The following is a 19,476-nucleotide window of genomic DNA, read 5'->3' on the forward strand; positions in this document are numbered from 1 at the left end:
TAAAAAAAAACAAACCATCTGGAGCTTCAGTTCCTCCATTGGAGAGCTCTGTCTGCCTGGTCCCAGCTTTTCTCTTTTGCTTCCCTTCCTCCCTCCCTCACTGGGGCAGGCTGGAAAATCCCTGGAGCCACAAGGATGCAGCAAATTTGCAAAATAATGCCATGTTTTCTTAGGAGATGGGAGGCCTCATCTATACTTATGCTTTCAATATTTCTCTAGATTTTTGTGAATCTGGATCAAATATATTTTCTGGCAGATGATGAATGTTCTTGCATGATATAAAATCGTATGCTCTGAAGCCAACTTTACCAAAGACCATACTGTATGGGATGCTTTATCGAGGATAGTTTGCCAATCAGTGTTAAACTCCATGGAAGTACATATGCCTGTTGTCAAAGTTTACCAAGAAGGAATTACATCTTCCAGAGGTCTGAATGGACAATGCCAAGCTTGCACACACCAAAGCACAGTGACTGTGCTGATTTGAGTGGAAGTTCTTTGTCAAGACATTTTCATTTCTTCTCATTTATTGCTTTGTTCCCATTGAGTAATTTTCCCTTAAGTCAATGAAAGCACATCTATCAAAAGCTGGCAATCAATACCATACTCCTGTGTTTATCTTAACTCAAAAGATCACATGATATGGGGTAAATTGATTTTCTAGGCCATATGGTACTGGGAAGAAAGACTGGAGTTGATTAGTAAAAATCCACTCAAAATATTTTTCTGAACTTTTATTATTTAGACAGTAGAAACCACCTCTATCTAGACACAGTTTTATCTATGGATAATCCCATTGAATAGGGAAACTTTTTGTTTTGTTTGTCTGAGACAGGGTCTCTCTATGTAGTCCTAGCTGCCCTGGAAGCTGAAATATAGATCAGGCTAGCCTTGAACTTGAAGAGATCTGCCCACCTCTGCCTCCTATGTGCTGGAATTAGAGGCATGCACTACTATATGAAAGCTTTTAGTCAGCAAAAATAAGAATAAAATTGATTTTTGAAAGCAAGAATAGCAGGACCTCTTTTTAAATGTGAAACTTTTCTTTCTTTATATTTTCTTTCTGTTTCATTGACACAGGGGCTCATTGTGCAGCTCTGGCTGGCCTTGAACTCACAGAGATGCACACAGTTCTACAGTACTAGGGTTAAGAGTGTGCATCACCAAGCCCAGCCTGGAATCTACTTTTAAAATGCCCATCTTGTTACTAATCTCAACTTGTCTTGCTGTCTTTCCTAATTCACACAGACTGATACCTGTCAGGGTGTGGGGAGCTCCTGACATTTTAGGACTCAGGCTCCAGGCTTTATACTTGTGGCCACTGCAGGAGCTAGGCAAGCCCTGAATTACTTATATTATTGTATCAATGTATTTAGTTGCAGAAATACTGTGATTAAAAATTATTATTATATTTATCAATTATTTACATGTGTGTCTGTGCACCACATGCCTGGCACCCAAGCAGACAGATCCCCAGGAGCTGCAGTTACAGATGGTTAAGAGCAGTCATGTGGGAGCTGGGGACTGAACCTGCATCCTCTGAAAGAGCATTCAGTGCTCTGAACTGCTGAGCCACCTCTTCAGCCTCTGTGCAGTGGTATGGGTAATTTCAGTCATATGATTCACTTCTTTGAAGTCTATAAGCCACGGCCCTCGTGGGTCTGTCCAATACCTAATTTCCAGTTCCTACTTTTAACACACCAATTTCAAGCATGTTACTTCCTTACACTTCAGTTCGACACTCCCGGGGACTTTCTAGTCTTGTCTTCTGAATCCTAAGACTCCCCTTATTTGTGTTCAGTGTTAAATGTGTTCAGTGTTTGATTTTTTTTTTTTTTAACTTGGCAAACACACAGGATGGCTGCCAAGCTCATGCTCAGACCAAGAGCGAGAAGGAGAGGGAAGACATTTTCCCTCTATCATTTTTCAAGTTTGGGAGATGTCCACATCACTTTAGACAGGCAAACCAGACACACCTTCAACTCACATCAGACAGTTACCTGGAAGTGAGCTGTTCTACAGTTAGCCGGAAGTGGTTCTTCCACCTGGAAGTGAGCTGTTCTACAGTTAGCCGGAAGTGGTTCTTCCACAGGACAGATGCTTCCCAGCACATCCCCAGCCGGGTGCTGCTTTTGCTTGCTTTGGGTCCTTAGGTTTGCTTCTCTGTCATTCCCTGACGTGTCTCGAGTAAGAGACTCTCTCCCATGCGCTTCCACTGAGGGCGCTTTGGGATGTCCCGGTGCACATTCTTTGTCATATGTCTTGTTTATTTCGAGATCTTCAGACATTTTTTTCAGATGCAAAGGTGGGGGGTGAATTTGCTTGCTCTCCTTCTCAGATAGGGGATGGATTGGCGCAGTTGGATCTGCAGGTGTGTTCTGTGTTTGGGGGCACGTCTTCGAGAGGTCTGGATCCTTCAGCGGTCACAGGATATAGAGGAGAAAAATAGTAAACAATAAATATGTATCTTACATTTAAATTTCTTAATATGTGTTTAGATGTCAGAAATCACTAGGCAGTAAATTTTTAAAAAAGAAAATAATTTGCTTAGCCAACACAAGGATAAAAACATAAACTGGAGAAGTTATGTTGTCATTGCTGTTTGGACAAAACAATTATGTGTTAAATTAATTATTAATCAGCCTGCTCTGTGTTAATTTATCAGAGATGAATTGTTTATTTTTAATATTACGAATTTGTCCTTATATAAAAATATTTGCCCTCTTAGGCCTCAAAAAGTAAGCCATGCTAGTGAGCTTCAGTGCACGATCTGATGAATAACGGGGCAGAATGAAAACATCAGAGCCAAGCCTACAGCTTGACCCTGCCCAGAGCCAAAGCACTAACAGCAGTCACACAAACACTAATTGCTAAGTTTCAATTTAAATTACATAGCAACATGTTGTGACATCTATATGGGCTTGGAGTGTTAAGGCTGAATATACTCTAGTGCTCACAAAAAACAATAGGTAACAGCATTAGCCACTTTCTAAATACCTAAGTTTATACCCACAGCCAAAAGCCACTCTCAACCTTAACCAGAAGAACCTCTGTCAGGAGCCATAATGGGACAAGCTAATAACTAGCAGGTGATCATTCTGAAATGACCTGCTTCGGATTATTATGTAATCTGTGACAGGTGCGCCCTTATTAAGTAAGGCTGTAAAGGATTCATTTTAGGAAAGATTCCTGCTATTAATATGCTTTTCCTGTTATTATTATACATGTATAATAATCACTAAGTAATAGCACACCCCTTTGGAGCAGATCTCTGCAGATCCACGAAGATGTACTGTTTTATAGTGATGCTATATAGATAAATAGATGACTTAAGTCTTTATGATGATCCTATAAGAATTCCTAAAATTATATCAGTGATTATTAGGCTCATTTATAGTGGGACTGCTATTAGGTCCTTTTCTGATAGTCAAAACTACAATGCAAACTCTGTCAGTCTCCCATGTGTCACCAGTTAGTTGCTCTTAGACAGAAACCAGACTTTCTCCTACTCAGAGCACATTCCAAGAGGTTGTAGAAAAATTAACCAAAGGTCATAAAAAGGGAACTAATGATTTATTATAGGTGCTAGACAGAAGACAAACTATTGACTGGGTTTATCTATGCAAAACTTCACTAATAACCCAGTTATGGTTTTAAACCTTCAGTGAACCTGTGGACCTGAGACAGGTGATGGATTTTTAGCTAGATAATTACTCCTAATGGATATGCATGTAAACATTCTCTGTTGTAAACTTGTATATCAATTTATGATTTGATTTCCTGTGTGAACTTGTGGTGAACTTTTTAACATGAGATCACGTCTTCTGAAAGATGCTTAAGGACTGAGGAGAAAGAGAAGAGTCAGAACTGGGGGACTGAGGTGAGAGGAACAGAGGTGAGAACTGAGTGAGCTGAGAGGGGAACTGAGCTGAGGAGAAGTCTTTAGGCAGAACATTTTTTAGATTAGAAGGATGATGCAGAGTGGAATAACTTAGAAACTATAGGTAACATACAATACTAAGAGAGCAATGTGCAGAATGCAGAGGGAAAGAGGAAAAAGGAAGATGCTGCAGAGAGCAGAAGGAGCAGGCAGGCTTCTCCTTACCATGGGACAGAACAGGTCCCATGATAAGGACAAGGCAGGCTTAGTCTTATTAAAAGAAACAAAGCTTTTTTTCTTATAAACATGGGTTTAATTCATTTAACATTAAAAGGGTAGAAACCTTTTCTTTCTCTATGTAATAAAGATTGGAGCGCAGTTTTCATCCAGAATGAGTGAGTTCTTTCTGCATCGGTGCTTGGTCTTCTGCTCCATATGCATATGTAAGTATGGATGTGTGTGTAAGTATGCAATTGTGAGAATGCATGTAAGTTAGACTCAACTGGGTTTGAATGGAAATGTATAAATGAATAAATGAGCATGAATAAATCAGGTTATGAATTTATGTGAGATTTGCATATTTGCTTATGTAAAAGTTTTTCCTTCGGTGAGTGTTATTCTCTTCTCCTGGTTCAATAGAAGTTTATTGCTCCAAACTTCCCCCTAGCCTGACAAGCAAGAGGCATCTGGACAATAGGGACTAGGCTCTAGCAATCAATCCTTTTACTTAATCTCCTGCTGTTTTAGGATGAGGTGCTAAGTGCCAGAAACTGCAGTTTCTGGCCTCAGAGGATCACAGAAGGCAGGTCAGCTACAATAGCATAGTATCTTAGACTTAGATAAGTAAACTTTTTAATTATACAGCAACCCTCAATTTCTCATAAGACAAAGTCGTACCCCAGGATCTTGTAAGACAAAGTCTTACCCTCCACCTATGCTCTTCCCCCTCTGCTGCCTCTCAAGAAGAACCGACAAGAAAGAAGAAGCCCCCTCGCTGGGGCTGCCCTGCCTCCGCCCCCCCACCCCCGCAGACCTCTCCTCACAACAGATAGTGGCAAAGGCAAAGACTCAAGGCTTCCTTCCCAAGATGCTAAGAGTGAGTGACTGCAGGATGCTCAGCACCGCAGGATGCTCAGTCTCAACAAGGCACCCATAGCACCACCACCAGCTGCCACCCATGTTAAGTCTCAGGAAACACTGAGAATGAGGGAATGGAAGAGGTAAGACAGAAAGATGGGTTTCTTTGAACGGCTGTGAAATGCCATCGTAGACTCAACACAGCCAATGCCACCATCAACTTGCAACAGCTGCAGCCACCTGCAAGACTGGCCTGTCAATAATCAATCATGGAAAGGGGAGGGGCTCGGGATCCTACATTTACTGCTGACTATCCGCTATTAATAGATCCTGAGAAAAGGGAAATCGTTGTCTTCAGTTGTGTACCCACAGCTGAGTCCACTGGGATCCCACATATGCTATGAAAGCCTGGTTACACAGACATTGCTGGTAAAAACAAAACAAAGGGAATAGACATGACTGAGAGAGATTGTGGGAATGGGGGTGGATGGGGTAAGACCGGGGCTGGGGTAAGAGCGGTCAGTATGCATTGTGACTGTTAGGGCCTAGGTAACTGCTACCTCTCTAGTCTGCTATTTTGTGCACTACTAAGGAAACTTTCTCATACGCTGTTACTAGCATGTTCTGTGCTTTGGTTTTCTTGGAAACCAATCACAATAGAAGTCAATTAGAGCTGCTTTGTATAGTTAGCCACGATAAGCTTGGACCCAATCAACCACCAGGCAGCACTTTCTGCACTTGTGTATGAGCTTTTATGAATTTTGCTGTCCCTGGGATGGACCTCAACATAAGAGAGACACTGGCACCATTATAAGAAACTATTTTAGAATAAGACTTCCATTTTGAGTAGGGATGGAGAAAAGTTTAAGTTTTCAAGACCTCCCCGGGAATCTGTTTGTCAAAAAGAGACATGTATGTAGGTAACTGACATCCTGGTTGACAAGTTAAAACATGAATGTTAAACAAGGCAAGCCCCCTGCCCCAGCTGAATACTCCAATTAATGGGAGCAGGATAAGTGTACAAGAAAGACAAGTTTCTAAGGAAATCCCCTATCCCTAAATCCTGATTGGTGGAATAACTTGGATGTTTGTGTACTTTAGGCTTAAAAGCCCTATAGGATCTTAACTCAATGTTGCAGCCATCTCCTGAGTCTGGTTTATGGTTCTGATAGATCAGTCTTGGGATGTGGCATTTAATAAACTATAAATAGAACACACTGTTTTGTACTAGTTTAAGGTGTTTAAAACATTACATGTCCAAGTGCTGTTTGGAGTATGGCACATTGTTAACACAGAGAAAACATGGCAGAGATGCGCATTCAAATTGTGCCTACCGACGGCTGAGGAGTTTCACTGCTGTCAAGACTCTTTGGTTCCAGCTGTGATGTCCCCTCAGAGTCCACTTCTGCTGAGACACACACACAATTCTCTTAAAAAGCTACTCACTTAGAGGTTATAAAGTAGAAGAAAAGAATAAAACTCTAAAGGGATAATGGTTATTTTCAATTTCCAAATTAAAATTTTAAATCAAGATTAATGTGCAGGTGGCTCCTTCATTAAAATAAGTTATAAGCAAGCTGCTCTACATACGCAAAGGGAGAGAGACACACACACATATACACACACATGCACACACACAAACACACATACACTCAAACACACATGTACACACACATAGACATACACATAGATATACACACAAATACACACATATGTACACACACATGTACACACACAGATATACACACACATATCTATACACACATGTACATGCACACAGACACACACATGTACACACACATAGACACACAGATATACACACATATATGTACACGCACACACATATGTACATGCACACAGATACACACATGTACACGCACATAGACACACACACACACTTTACATTATTGGGCTCAATAAATCCTTCCCCCTAAACGAGGAAACCTGAATAGCCCAAACCCGAGGACAGTCATTCGGACAGTGGGTAAAAGCGGCCTCTAGACACCCTGATGTTGGAACGATTCTACAAACCCAGACTTGACTCTGTCGACAAGATCCCCAGAAGCAGAGTGTTAAGACAGGGAAGAAGGAGATACACATAACCACACCTTTTTTTTTTTTTTTGGCCTCATAACACTATGTTTTACACAGCCCTTGTTATTAGTCACTGAGCCCAAAATTAATAGGATTTGTTTGCACATTTACGTGTAATACTGTCTTCCTCTTATCAGAAGCATTTTTGTTCATTTTGTGACAAATTCCCTTCTTTGCTGCAGTCAGGTCCTCAGTGGCAATAACTACACAGATAAACTGATGTCCTTCCTATGTGTCCCCTCACATTTTAGCAGCAAGTCTATTCTATCTCTCTAACAAGAGAAGTCAAGTTATTTACTAACATTCAAGCCTGGAGAAGATAGTTCAGTAAAATTCCTGCCGAGCAAGCATAAGAACCTGAGTTCAAATCCTGGCATCCACTTAAAAGCGGAGTGTGGCTGCACAAATCTGCAATCACAGCACAGTGGGTAGAGGAAGGCACAGGTCTCTGGAGGAGCCTGCTGACCAGCCAGGGGAGGTAACTGATGAGCTCCAGGTTCGGGGGGATGATGTCTCAAAAGATCAAGTTGGGGGTGAGATGGGGACAGAAAGATGGCTCAGTAGTCAGGTGATCCTGAGACTCATATGATGCAGGCAGAGAACCAACTCATATAAGTCCTCTGATCTCCTCACATGTGTTAGGGCACATTCCTGTGTGGCCAGCACATTCACATACATGTGCATACAAGATATGTAGCTCATTAGAGACAAAAAGAAGATGAGGTGGGGAATGAGGTGTGGCTTCCACACACATGTGCATAATACAGTCAAGCACACACCACATGCATGTGCACACACATGCATTTGTTTTACCTCCTGTCCCATGGAGTCTTTCTTTCTTTTTTAATTTTTAAGACAGGGTTTCTCTGGGTAGCCCTGGGTGTCCTGGCATTTACAATGTGGACCAGGCTGACCTCAAACTCACAGTGATCAGTGTGCCTCTGCCTCCTGAGTGCTAGAATTAAAGGGGTGTGCCACTGTGCCTGGCTTATTCGGTGGATCCATACAAGCTGCAGGCACTGAGCTCTCAAGGATGAACACAGCTTTACAGCTTTGCTTGAGCTAGAGTTTCAGAGTGACATAAACTGCACAGACAGCAGCCAAGGGCGAGGCAGGCCTAAGAGCAACAGATACAAGCTTGTCTAAGGACAAGGGTCTAGGCAGACAGCACAGCCGGTCAGAAATCCCAGGCAACAGGGCAGAGCCAGAAGGGCTAGACACAGTCAGGGAGAAGTCTGGCTTACATGTTTTAACCACTGGTGTTAAAACTCATGCTTTAGAGTGCTAGGGGGCCATTTTCACAGAGATAAGTCATGGCAAATCTGTTGCGAGGTGGAGGTGAGGGACCAGTGGATAGAGGACAGGAGGGAAGCCTCAGATGACAACAGCACATGCTGAGCAGTGCAGGCCTGAACTCTCACAAAGTTTAAATATTAGCAGTGCACAGTAGAGAACCAATTTTTATGAAACAAATATAAAAATCTAGGCACCTGGAAAACTGAACAGGGTTCAATTTAGCACACTCATACGCACAAAATAAACAACAACAAAAAAAACTCAATATTTTTATATGCAAAGCATTTTATATGCACAACTTGCTTTCTCTGCTTTTAAAGAAGGTGGACAGCAGTGTACGAAGCAATGTTGAGTCCCAAGTGTAAGTGGAGAGTGTGCTTCATGTGACACCACAGAATTTATGTCCCCAGGCTTTGCAGCACTCACGAAGGGTGCTGAAGTAACTGATACGTGGAATGTATGCAGCAATAGAAGGTCTCAGAAGAACGGAGCAGGTTGACACATCACCCCACACTCACTGGTCAGCATGTGCACGCTGTAGTGGTTTGGCCAGGTGACTCTAGAGGCCTTGTTTTACAATAGTCTAACAAAGAGTTCACCTCTTCATTTTGGACTCGGGCTACTAGTTGCCCCTTATCAGACAATTCACATTATGATGGCCAAAGGTGTTATGGGTGATAAGATTTAAAAAAACTCTGTGATTTTTTTGTTTCATTTTGTTTGTTTTTCTGATTTCTCCATGACAATTCCAACTCTTTCTTCTTTAAAACCTTTTAAATAATGGGAAAGAACACTTTCCACAACGCTAAACTGTATACCCAGGTGGATGACCAGGTACATTTGAACTTATTTATGATTAAAAATGTACCACAACTCTACGTGGCACTGGCGGCGTCTGGGGGCATCTCACAGGTGAGGAAGAGAGGACTGAGGAAACTGGAGTCTGTTTGAAACTGGAAGCGGTCCCTCTTCCCCCACGTTTCTAACCCCTTGGGTTTGACTTTGTGAAGAAGCATTCCAACTCCTTGCCCTTGGCTGGGCAGAGCAGCATCATGTTCTTCATCCACTCTGCCCTACTGGCCTTTCCTTTCTTTCTCCTCTCCTTCCTCCCAGTTCCAAGTCCTAACTTTCCTCAGGTCTCAGAATATCTTGACATGGAACTCATTTGGAGGCGCTCTCCTCTTGTCCTGGAATGACAGACACCTGAATCCCCCTTTTCTTGTCTGTTCCTTTCCCTGACATTTAGTTGGTTCATTTCTTTGGCTGTAGGGCACATTTTTACCTCTCAGTCTGTGACTGCTTGTCCCAATGACTTTTAGGATGCTCTCGACCTTACCTGCTGCCTGTTCCATTTCTAGATTTTGCCCTTGTTGAGCTGTGGCATCAGATATAATCCCCTCACACTTGTTTAGCAGATTCTCAGAGATACTCTGCAAAAATCAATACCCATAATTAATCTGCAAACATTTCCCAAGCATTTCATAAGATGGTATCTGAAGTTTTCCTATTCATCATTTCTTTATTTTTTACTTTGTTATTTAAAAATCTTGGAAACAAAAATTTCATACACTAAAGTTAACCAGACCTAAAGACTGTAAAAGCTAATAACTTCTTAATGAAATTCCTATTTCAAAAGTCACTGTTATAAAATTAAGTAAATGTTAATTAAGTTCCCGAACCTGTCTATAAAAGGATCTTTTTCATAATTTCTAGATACCTTTTCTTCATATGGTAACCAATCTTTGTATAGAGATGGTAGGGTCCATGGCCATCATATATATTAACCAAAACTGGATGGCACACCTATCTCAACAAGAAACTACACTTTAGGATGTCTGCCTTTGATTTGTATTTGCACTGGGATTAAATGTTATTAAATGCTTTAAATAAAAAATTATGTGTATATTGCTTGTGTCACTCAGACTGACTTCCAACATGACTTACAGAGTTGGTATTGTCATCGCATGCATGCCTGCCCTATACCTACCAAATGCTGAGGTTACTAGCCTGTGGGGCCATACCCAAAAAATACCCCAAATGCTTCCCACGACCCTGCTTTGGTTGTAAAGCTCCAAATTTGCCATGATCACATCTTGGTGAACATAGGCACAGGATGATAGGACCTTCATTTTGATAAACAGGAGTTTTGACAGTCTAGATATAAAGTGGGAAATTACTGATGGGAGGTGATTGACTAAAATATGAAAGTAGTAAGAAACATGCGTGCATGTCTGTAACTGGAGTTAGAGAAGGCTGTGAGCCAGCACACGGGTGCTGGGAATAGAACCTGGGTCCTTTGGAAGATCAGCCAGTATTCTTAACCATGGAGCCATCCCTCCAACCCCTCAGTATTTTTCTAAAAAGAGCAAAAAAGACCACCGAGCAAATACCAGACCTGCCATGGGATTATCTCTTCATTACATAAAGACCACACAGGATTTCTAGTCTGGAGAAGAAGGAATGCTAAGAGCAGTTACTTTCTAAATGTCTACAAAAATGCCAGGTGCTGAATTTACACCCTTCCTTCCCAGTATCTAATGACATGCCCAGGGTGGTTTAAGAAGCGGATCCCATGGCGTTACATTCCTTTGCTTAGGAAACAGAGTAGTCTACATGGCTACCAATCTCATGCATACATAACTCGATTTGATTAGGGAAAAAGACAACACGAACAGACAACAGGCATGCAACTCATGTCAGCAAAAGAGCAACTACCTCCTTTTCAAGATGGACTTTCTCCCAGGCCAGGATCTCTTCCTCCAGTATCCGGAACTCACTGTCAGACAGCCTGTTTTGCAGTTCTTCATCCTCGAAAGCTCGTGTTGTCCGACCACCAGGGGGCGCATCACGGGCCGTTCCCATGGTGCGCGCTGGGGCTTCACAATCACCCTTGCAGGGCAGAGGCTTCAGGGACAAGTCTTGTGTGCCTTTACTTTTCCTGGTCATATCGCTTACAAGGGTAGAATCACTCCAACTTCTTACTTCGCTCACGTGGCTCCTCTCTTTGGCGTTTGAAAGCCTGTTGGCATCACTGGACTTCAGCATGTGTCCGGTATCTAACTGCCAGTCGGTGCATTTTGGCTTCATAGTTTTTTGCAACTGGCTCTTGAACTCATGGTCTTCTTGCTTTTCACCCATGCGTACTTCTGGGCATTTACCTTTTACCTTTCTGCTTTCAATATTTTTAGAAGATTTCTCTTTTCTTTTATGAAAAGATTCTTCCAGATTAGACGCGTTATTTTCACAGTCTAATTTATTTCTCGTTAAGGGAAACTTAGTAAGTGACTGGCCACGGTATTCTATGACCTGAGAAGACGAGGGAGGTGGAAAGGTATTTCCAAGGGCACCTTCCTCCTGTCTGGGAAGGGTCGGCAGCGCTACAGAGACCAGCGCAGCACTCACATCTCTGTTGCCACAATCAAGCATACTGTAGGCCAGGTTAGTGGGGGCTGAAGTCAGGTGAGCTTTTCCTGAGACAACAGGTGGTCGCTCTTCCTTAGCGTTGACACCTTCATAGATCTCACCACCCTTCTTCGTTGGCTTGTTTATGACACACTGTACAGTTTCTTTGCCCTCCGGTTTTTCTCCTTCCATCAACTTTCCCCCAAGCATTTGTCCCTTAGCAGATTTTGAAAGTCCAGATGTATCTTCCTCATCAGAAACTGCGTCCATCTCTGGCTCCTGAGCTCTTTCTTGGAGTTGTGAAGGTGGAGGGCTCAGCTGCTTGGCTTGATGCCGGGACGCTCTGGCTGCCAGGGGATGTCTCTCTAACCTATCCTTGTCCTTAGAAATTATAGGGCAGGAACAAACAAACAAAGAGATTTAATGTGGACAATTTGGCTTTTCATAATACACGTTTAGCTACAAAAGAATCATACAAGAAAATTAACATGTAAAACTAGTTTAGGACTGGTGAGATGCCTCTGAGTACGGAAAGGGCTTCAAACCCAAGTCTGGGTGCAGCTTCCAGAATCCACATGGTGGAAAGAGACTAACTCCCCAAGGTGGTCTCTGATCTTATCTTCATGGAATGTTGAGACATGGACATATTCCCACACATACAATAAATAAATGTTAAAAAAAAAATCATCCCTCATTTATCTTAGTCCTTCTACAAGAGTCCATGATCCAGAACACTTAACGCTGTCACTGTAGACTAATCCTCACTGAATGGCCTGCCCTGGAGTGTGATTGACTTACCCAGCAACACTCCACTGGAGAAAACTAATTTTTCTTTTGCAACTGAGTATCAATTGCAAAAAGCTTCTTGGTTAGGGTGGGACCCATGTCTCCTTCTCCCTCTTAGCAGTGGGCCCCTGTCTGGCTTGAGCCTGTGCAGGCTACGTGCACGCTGGTTCAGTCTCTGTGAGTTCATTGTGCATCATTGCTGTTGTGCATGGAAGACACGTTCCTTGGACTTATCTCTCAAGGCCGGGTCTTAAGAGTCTTTCTGCCTCCTCTTTCACATCGATCCCTGAGCCTTCAAGGGAGAGGTTTGATGAAAACACCTCACTTAAGACAGAATACTCTGAAGTCTCTCACTCTGCACATTGTTTACTTGTAGGTCTGTGGGTTAATTCCCATCTTCTGCAAGAGAGAACTTCTCTGTTAAGGGTAATTAAGCAAGGCACTGATCTATGGGTATTGTTTTTGCTGTGTTCCTTTAGAAGAACACACTTGTATTTGCATTTCCCCTAGGCCCATGGCTTATCCAGTTTAACTAAGGTTTTGGCCACCAAAGCAATGTCAGACAAGGGTGGTTCCATCTTACAGTGTGTCTTAAATTCAGTCACATAGTGGTCACTCCTGCAACATGTGTGACACTATTGCAGCTGCCTGTCATGCACATAGGTCACTGCTGTAGATTTCAGTGTTTGCTGCTGGGTGGTAGTGATGATGACTAAGCTAAGGCAGTAGGTTCTAGGTTTTTCCAGTTTGGTGAAAAATATACATTTTAAAATTGCATCTTTTTTTTTTTTTCTTCCCGAGACAGGGTTTCTCTGTGTAGCCCTGGCTGTCCTGGAACTTACTCTGTAGACTAGGCTGGTCTCGAACTCAGAAATCTGCCTGCCTCTGCCTCCCAAGTACTGGGATTAAAAGCATGCGCCACCACTGCCTGGCACTGAATCCTATTTTCTAATTTAATCTATTAGTTTGTATCCATTTTGGGAGGGATATTGAGACCATTAATATCAAAAGTTATTAATGAACATTATTGATTACTGTTTTTTATTGTACGAGTTTTCCCCCTGTCTTTTGATTTAATGGTTTAGAATTATTTATTCCTTTTGTTTTCTTTTTAAATATTATTTATCCTATAAAACTGGATTCATAGAAACAATTGTGAATCTTACCGTAGAATGTTTTTCTTTCTCTGTCAATTGTGATTGATAGTTTTTCTGGGTACACTATTCTGGGCTGGCATCTGTAGTCTCTCTGAGTTTGTAAAACATCTATCCAGGCTCTTCTGGCTTTCAGAGTCTCCACTGAGAAGTCAGGTGTTGTTCTAATGGGCCTGCCTTTATATGTACCTTGCTTTAATATGTCTGTCTGTATATTACTGGATTCTGGAGGAGGCATATTATCTTGATTGTTCATGTTACAGTTTTGTTCTGGGATCTAGGCATCTGGAGTTAGGATATTTGAGGTGTTTCTTGGAGTGGATGTCTGGTCTTATTTTTGTTGGTTGGATGTTTGGGTCATTGGTTGCTGTTGCTCATTCTGGATCCTAGACAAGTGTGATGGCCATGAGATCTCTGGTATAGAGTGTTGCTCGGTATTGGTGGATGATATAAAGTCATAGAGATGAGCAAGAAGGAGAGGCTGAGAGGGAAAGCAAGAAAGAGTTAGGGGGATCCTGAGTCTATACCAAGTGATGGAGACCCTAGGGAATGGAGATAGGATAGAAGGAGGGGTTTTTGCTACAGCAGGTCTATGGTTAAGTCTGGAGAGGAGAGAATGAGAGAGTTAAGGGGAAGCTGAGTCTGCCAATTTATGCATTTTAAAGTACCAGTATGGCCGGGCAGTGGTGGCACATGCCTTTAATCCCAGCACTTGGGAGGCAGTGGCAGGCGGATTTCTGAGTTTGAGGCCAGCCTGGTCTACAGAGTGAGTTCCAGGACAGCCAGAGCTACACAGAGAAACCCTGTCTCGGAAAAACAAAACAAAACAAAAAACTACTAGTATGAGTTTAGAAATGTAAAACCTTATTTTAGAATCATCCTGATTTTCCTAATTCTGTATCAGCAGACACAGAATCCTTGCTTCTAGCTTTTTCATAGCCTAGCATATAAAATGTTATCAAAAGGTGAATAAAATCATAAATCTATCACTATTCAAATATTAGGTTTATAAGCCCTCAAATACTTTTCAGATACTGTTCAAATTTTGGAAATTTGGACCCGGTACTGGCATGCACTAATCAGGCACTAATCAGTTCCATGCTAAGCCATGATGTCAACAGCTCCTAAATCTTTACATATGGATTATTTTGGGAGGTTAGGAGGAATATAATCCTGAGGGTTCCTGAGTTTCAAAGTTGAAAATGTTCTGTTAATATTTGACTGTCAGTATTGGGGGTGGGTGGGTAACCATGTGGTAGAACACTATCTACATACACTTGGATCTAAGCTCAAATAGCACAGTTAAAAGGGGGTAAAACAATAAATATTAATGTCAGTTAAACTTTCTGAGAGTGATTGGAAGGGATGCTTGAAAACACTAACTGGGAATATTGTAGATTCAGTTACTCATCTTGCTTTTCATTCTTTGATGAAAAAAGTACTGACTCTTAGAACATACCACAACTGTTAAGTTGCTCATTGGACATGTCCACATGTGTTACTATGATATGTAAAAACTTACACATCTCTGCTAGCTAGTTAGAACCATGAGACACCAGAAATTTCCTTGATTACTATGATAAATGACTATACTAAAAATTTAAATTTATTTTATGTGTATAAATATTTTATGTGCATGTATGCCTGGGCACCATATACATGCCTGATGCCCATAGAAGTCAGTAAAAGGTACCTGATGCCCTGGAATTGGGGTTACAGATGGCGGTGAGCCACCATGTGGTGCTGAGAACCAGGCCTGGGTCCTCATAACAGCAGAGTGTGCTCTTAACCACCGAGCCAACCCTCAGCCTCACACTAGATTCTTTTTTGTAGTCATCAGTTTAATAAAAGTTATATTGGTATTATTTTAAAAAAATGACACAAAGGTATATTTGTTCCACAAATCATCCCCCAAATTTTAATTTTACTTTATCAAGAGGAAAGTTTGCTGAATTTAAAATTAACATCACCTTGTTTTTCTCTTATCACTTCTCATTCAAGTCTTGCTGTCCAAAAATACTTACTATCACTTTGTGAGGGTCCCAAGTACAAACTTACTGACTAATTCTAACTATGTAGAATGTTTTCTCTGATCAGAGTTCAGTAAAGGGATAATACGTAGATTATTGTTGAATTTAAGAACAAATGCTAAAACAATCCACACTAAGAACAAGAAGATTGACTCCTCATAGAATTTTACCTTTGTATCAAACTTATATTCCTCCTTTCTTGTTGTGGGCTCAGAGTCATTAACAGCAGGTTTGGTGGAGACCCTTCAGAACAAAAATGTATAAAAATGGGTGAGTTCTATTCTTTAAAATCCCTCTCAGTTCATCTGGAATTGTGTTGAACACACTGAAACTGTGTTATATAGAAAAATCTACTTTTCTATATTGAGATTCAACAAATTCATTTTACACTGTAAATATTTATTTTTCTCAAAGAGAACCTTGTAATGTTTTTGTACTGGTCTTATGAAGAGCATCTGTAATTTGAATATTTATAAAATATAACACTCTTCTAATCCATTTTAAGCTAAACACATATAAAAACAATTTAATAAACACACAGGTTAAAAACAATCCACTTGTAGTTTTAATAGGAACCTGAGAATGCTATACTAATATTATTATAATCAAATAATCATGAGTATATTATTCAATTAAAGTCAAATGTGATATTTTTATGAAATGTAAAAGATAGAAATGACATATTTAGAAATTTGAGAAGTATTACTGAGTGCAGATTATATCAAACTTAATAAATATGTCCCACAAACTCCTGTATCATTATAATCCTGTTGATATATAGACTCCAAATATTCTAAAATCATCAGTGTTAACACAAGCACATCTGAGCCTATAAAAATTCCCCCTTCTCTGTAACTCCATTCTTAGAAACTACCATGGATCCGCTTTTTAATTCCATTCTCATCTTCGGCAGTTTTCAAATTCTCACATACTTCATCTTTAAAGCACTGATAAATAAACAATAAATTAAGGCCACAGGCCTTAGGTGTAAAGGACATAAGGTCAGATTTCACTCCTGTCACTTTCGGTAAGTCCCTAAAGTCCTTATACTGTGTGGACTGTCAATAGGGTCTGCACAAGCAAAGGACTGAAGGTAAAACCATGCAGGAAGACAATAGCAACAACAAGTGTTCGTTGATGATGAGAACAGATTAGAAAATGAAATGTAAGGAAGTAACAGTAGTATTTCCCCCTCAGGGGGGAAATGAATAGGGAGTCAGTAACAAAAATAATAATTCAGATATTCTAGAAGACCTATTTAAATACTGTTAGCTGAATGATGTCTACATGTAGACATGGTTTACTTACAGAAAAATAATTCCTCTACAGAAGTTGCACGATTTTGTTCTGTATCAAATTGAAAATCTGATAGCCACAGGCTTGAGACCTACCCTGAAACTTTCACTGGTTAAAACAGGCCTTGGTTATGACTGCAGCTGTAAGATTTCTAAGACGGTGGTTATAGCACCACCAAGCTTGTACAAGAGCTCACACAGCTGGACTTTGGGTATTGAGGTTGTACGAAGCAGTTTCTCGATTTTATTGCTTATACAGAAGAGCAGGAAAAGGCACTGAGAAAGTACACAGTCTAATTCCCTGCATCAGCTTCCTGGCAACTGTGGGACTAGGATGCCCTCAGTGAGAGCCACCTAGCTGAGGAAAATGGGCTAGGACAGACAGCATGCATACTCTGCAAACAAGTTGTGGTGGCCACAAAACAGCCAGTGTCAAGCACATCATGTGGCAGTGAGCCAGAGAACACTAACAAGTACCAGTTGTCTTTTTTCTTTACTTAATCTTTAAAATCCTACCTTGGTATTGAAAAGGACTCAGTACTTTCAACTGCTTCTAAGGGTAAAGGAAAAATATGTTGTTAATCAGCAATATAAAATAATAGAAAGGAAAGCCCGGAGGGGGTGGCACATCCCTTTAATCCCAGCACTCGGGAGGCAGAGGCAAGTGGATCTCTGTGAATTCTGAGGCCAGCCTGGTCTACAGAGTGAGTTCCAAGACAGCTAAGGCTACACAGACAAACCCTGTTTTGAAAAACAAAAATATATACATATATACATATATATATACACACATATGTATATATATATGAGTATATATGCATATATACACATGTGTATATATACATATATATTAGTCAATTATATATGGAAAAGAAATTAGTATAGTATAGTAAAATGGTATAATTAATGATTGTTTGGTACATGAATAAATTTGGAGCCTTGCATCAAGATCATTCTAATGATAGACAATCCACTCTTCAAAACCTCATATTTCCACTAGTTTGTCTATTTCAAATCAAAAGAGAAAGAAACTTGTCAAAATTTAATACCTAAATGTGAACTACCATGCTCAATAGCCAGACTAACTGAATACCATCCGACTGGCAGAAAATGGCATTATTAGCAGAGTCAGATGAGAGGCTGTTGGTGTCAAATAAAATTTTTTGAAACAGGATTTCTCTGTGTAGCCCTGGCTGTCCTGGAACTCACTCTGTAGACCAGGCTGGCCTCAAACTCAGAAATCCACCTGCCTCTGCCTCTGCCTCCCAAGTGCTGGGATTAAAGGCATGTGCCACCACTACCCAGCTGGACATGGTGTTTCATTGCAGCAATTGAAACCCTAGTAACTAAGACAAGGAGCAAGGATCCTTTTCGGCTTCCAGATTCCAGCAGAAGAAAAGAGGCATCGACATTCTTGCTCTTACTAGGAAAAGCTAATACTGACTCTCAGTCCCAGCTGTGTTGTCTATCTTGCGTGTGATGCAAACGTTGTCTCCCATGGACCTACTTCATGGGAAGAGCATCCACGGTGATTTACCAACTCCTCACCATCTTTATAGCAGAGAGAGGCTTGAAATGCATCACCGAGGAAGACAAAGTTGCTATCTGATATAACAACAGAAATCAAATCAGTATTTCATTCAAGCTTCAGAATGGACCACAAGGGGGCTCTCTCTACATAAAGAAAACTTTCTTTAAATCATCTAGAGCATGAAAACTAAGTACTGGAACTCTCAGTAGTTTCCCAGGACAGTCTACCAGACTCATAGAGTAAGGTGATAGATGGAGCAGAGTGATTTACACACACACACACACACGCGCACACACACACACACACACACACACACGCACACACATTCATACTCACACATACACACACACACACACTCACACACACACGCACACACACACACTCACACACACATTCATACTCACACACACACACACACACACACACTCACATACACACACTCACACATACACACACTCATACATACACACACTCACACAAAGACACACACTCACACAAACTCACACTCACACTTACACATACACATTCACATATGCACACACTCACACATACATACACTCACACACTCACACACTCACACTCACACATACACACACTCACACATACACGCACACTCATATACACACACATATTCACACTCACACATACACACACTCACACACACTCACACACACACTCACACACATACACACTCACACACTCATACACTCACACATACATACTCACACTCACACATACACACTCTCACACACACACACATACACATACACACACACTCACACACACACACTCACACATACACACTGTCTTAGTCAGGGTTTCTATTGCTGCACAACATCATGTCCAAGAAGCAAGTTGTGGAAGAAAGGGTTTATTCAGCTTACTTCCACATGGCTGTTGATCACCAGAGGAAGTCAGGACTGGAACTCAA

The 19,476-nt window shown here is 41.1% G+C and overlaps 1 protein-coding gene across 6 annotated transcripts in view; it reads right to left on the reverse strand.

Annotated features, from left to right (window-relative positions):
• The window catches only part of LOC116069287 (ankyrin repeat domain-containing protein 26-like), a 107,553-nt gene that overhangs the window by 36,600 nt on the left and 51,477 nt on the right, over nucleotides 1-19,476 (reverse strand). For 5 of the 6 annotated variants that reach the window (XM_031339818.1, XM_031339816.1, XM_031339819.1 and 2 more), the window contains exons 16-21: nucleotides 17,531-17,567; nucleotides 15,890-15,962; nucleotides 11,063-12,130; nucleotides 9,684-9,777; nucleotides 6,292-6,362; nucleotides 2,001-2,414 (exon numbers count right to left, since the gene is read on the reverse strand). In XM_031339818.1, the coding sequence (XP_031195678.1) occupies nucleotides 2,001-2,414; nucleotides 6,292-6,362; nucleotides 9,684-9,777; nucleotides 11,063-12,130; nucleotides 15,890-15,962; nucleotides 17,531-17,567 (1,757 nt within the window). The remainder of the gene's footprint in view (nucleotides 1-2,000; nucleotides 2,415-6,291; nucleotides 6,363-9,683; nucleotides 9,778-11,062; nucleotides 12,131-15,889; nucleotides 15,963-17,530; nucleotides 17,568-19,476) is intronic. The other variant, XM_031339817.1, reaches the window with a different exon arrangement.

This window comes from Mastomys coucha, unplaced genomic scaffold (assembly GCF_008632895.1).
Source record: "Mastomys coucha isolate ucsf_1 unplaced genomic scaffold, UCSF_Mcou_1 pScaffold22, whole genome shotgun sequence".
NCBI classification, from domain to species: domain Eukaryota; kingdom Metazoa; phylum Chordata; class Mammalia; order Rodentia; family Muridae; genus Mastomys; species Mastomys coucha.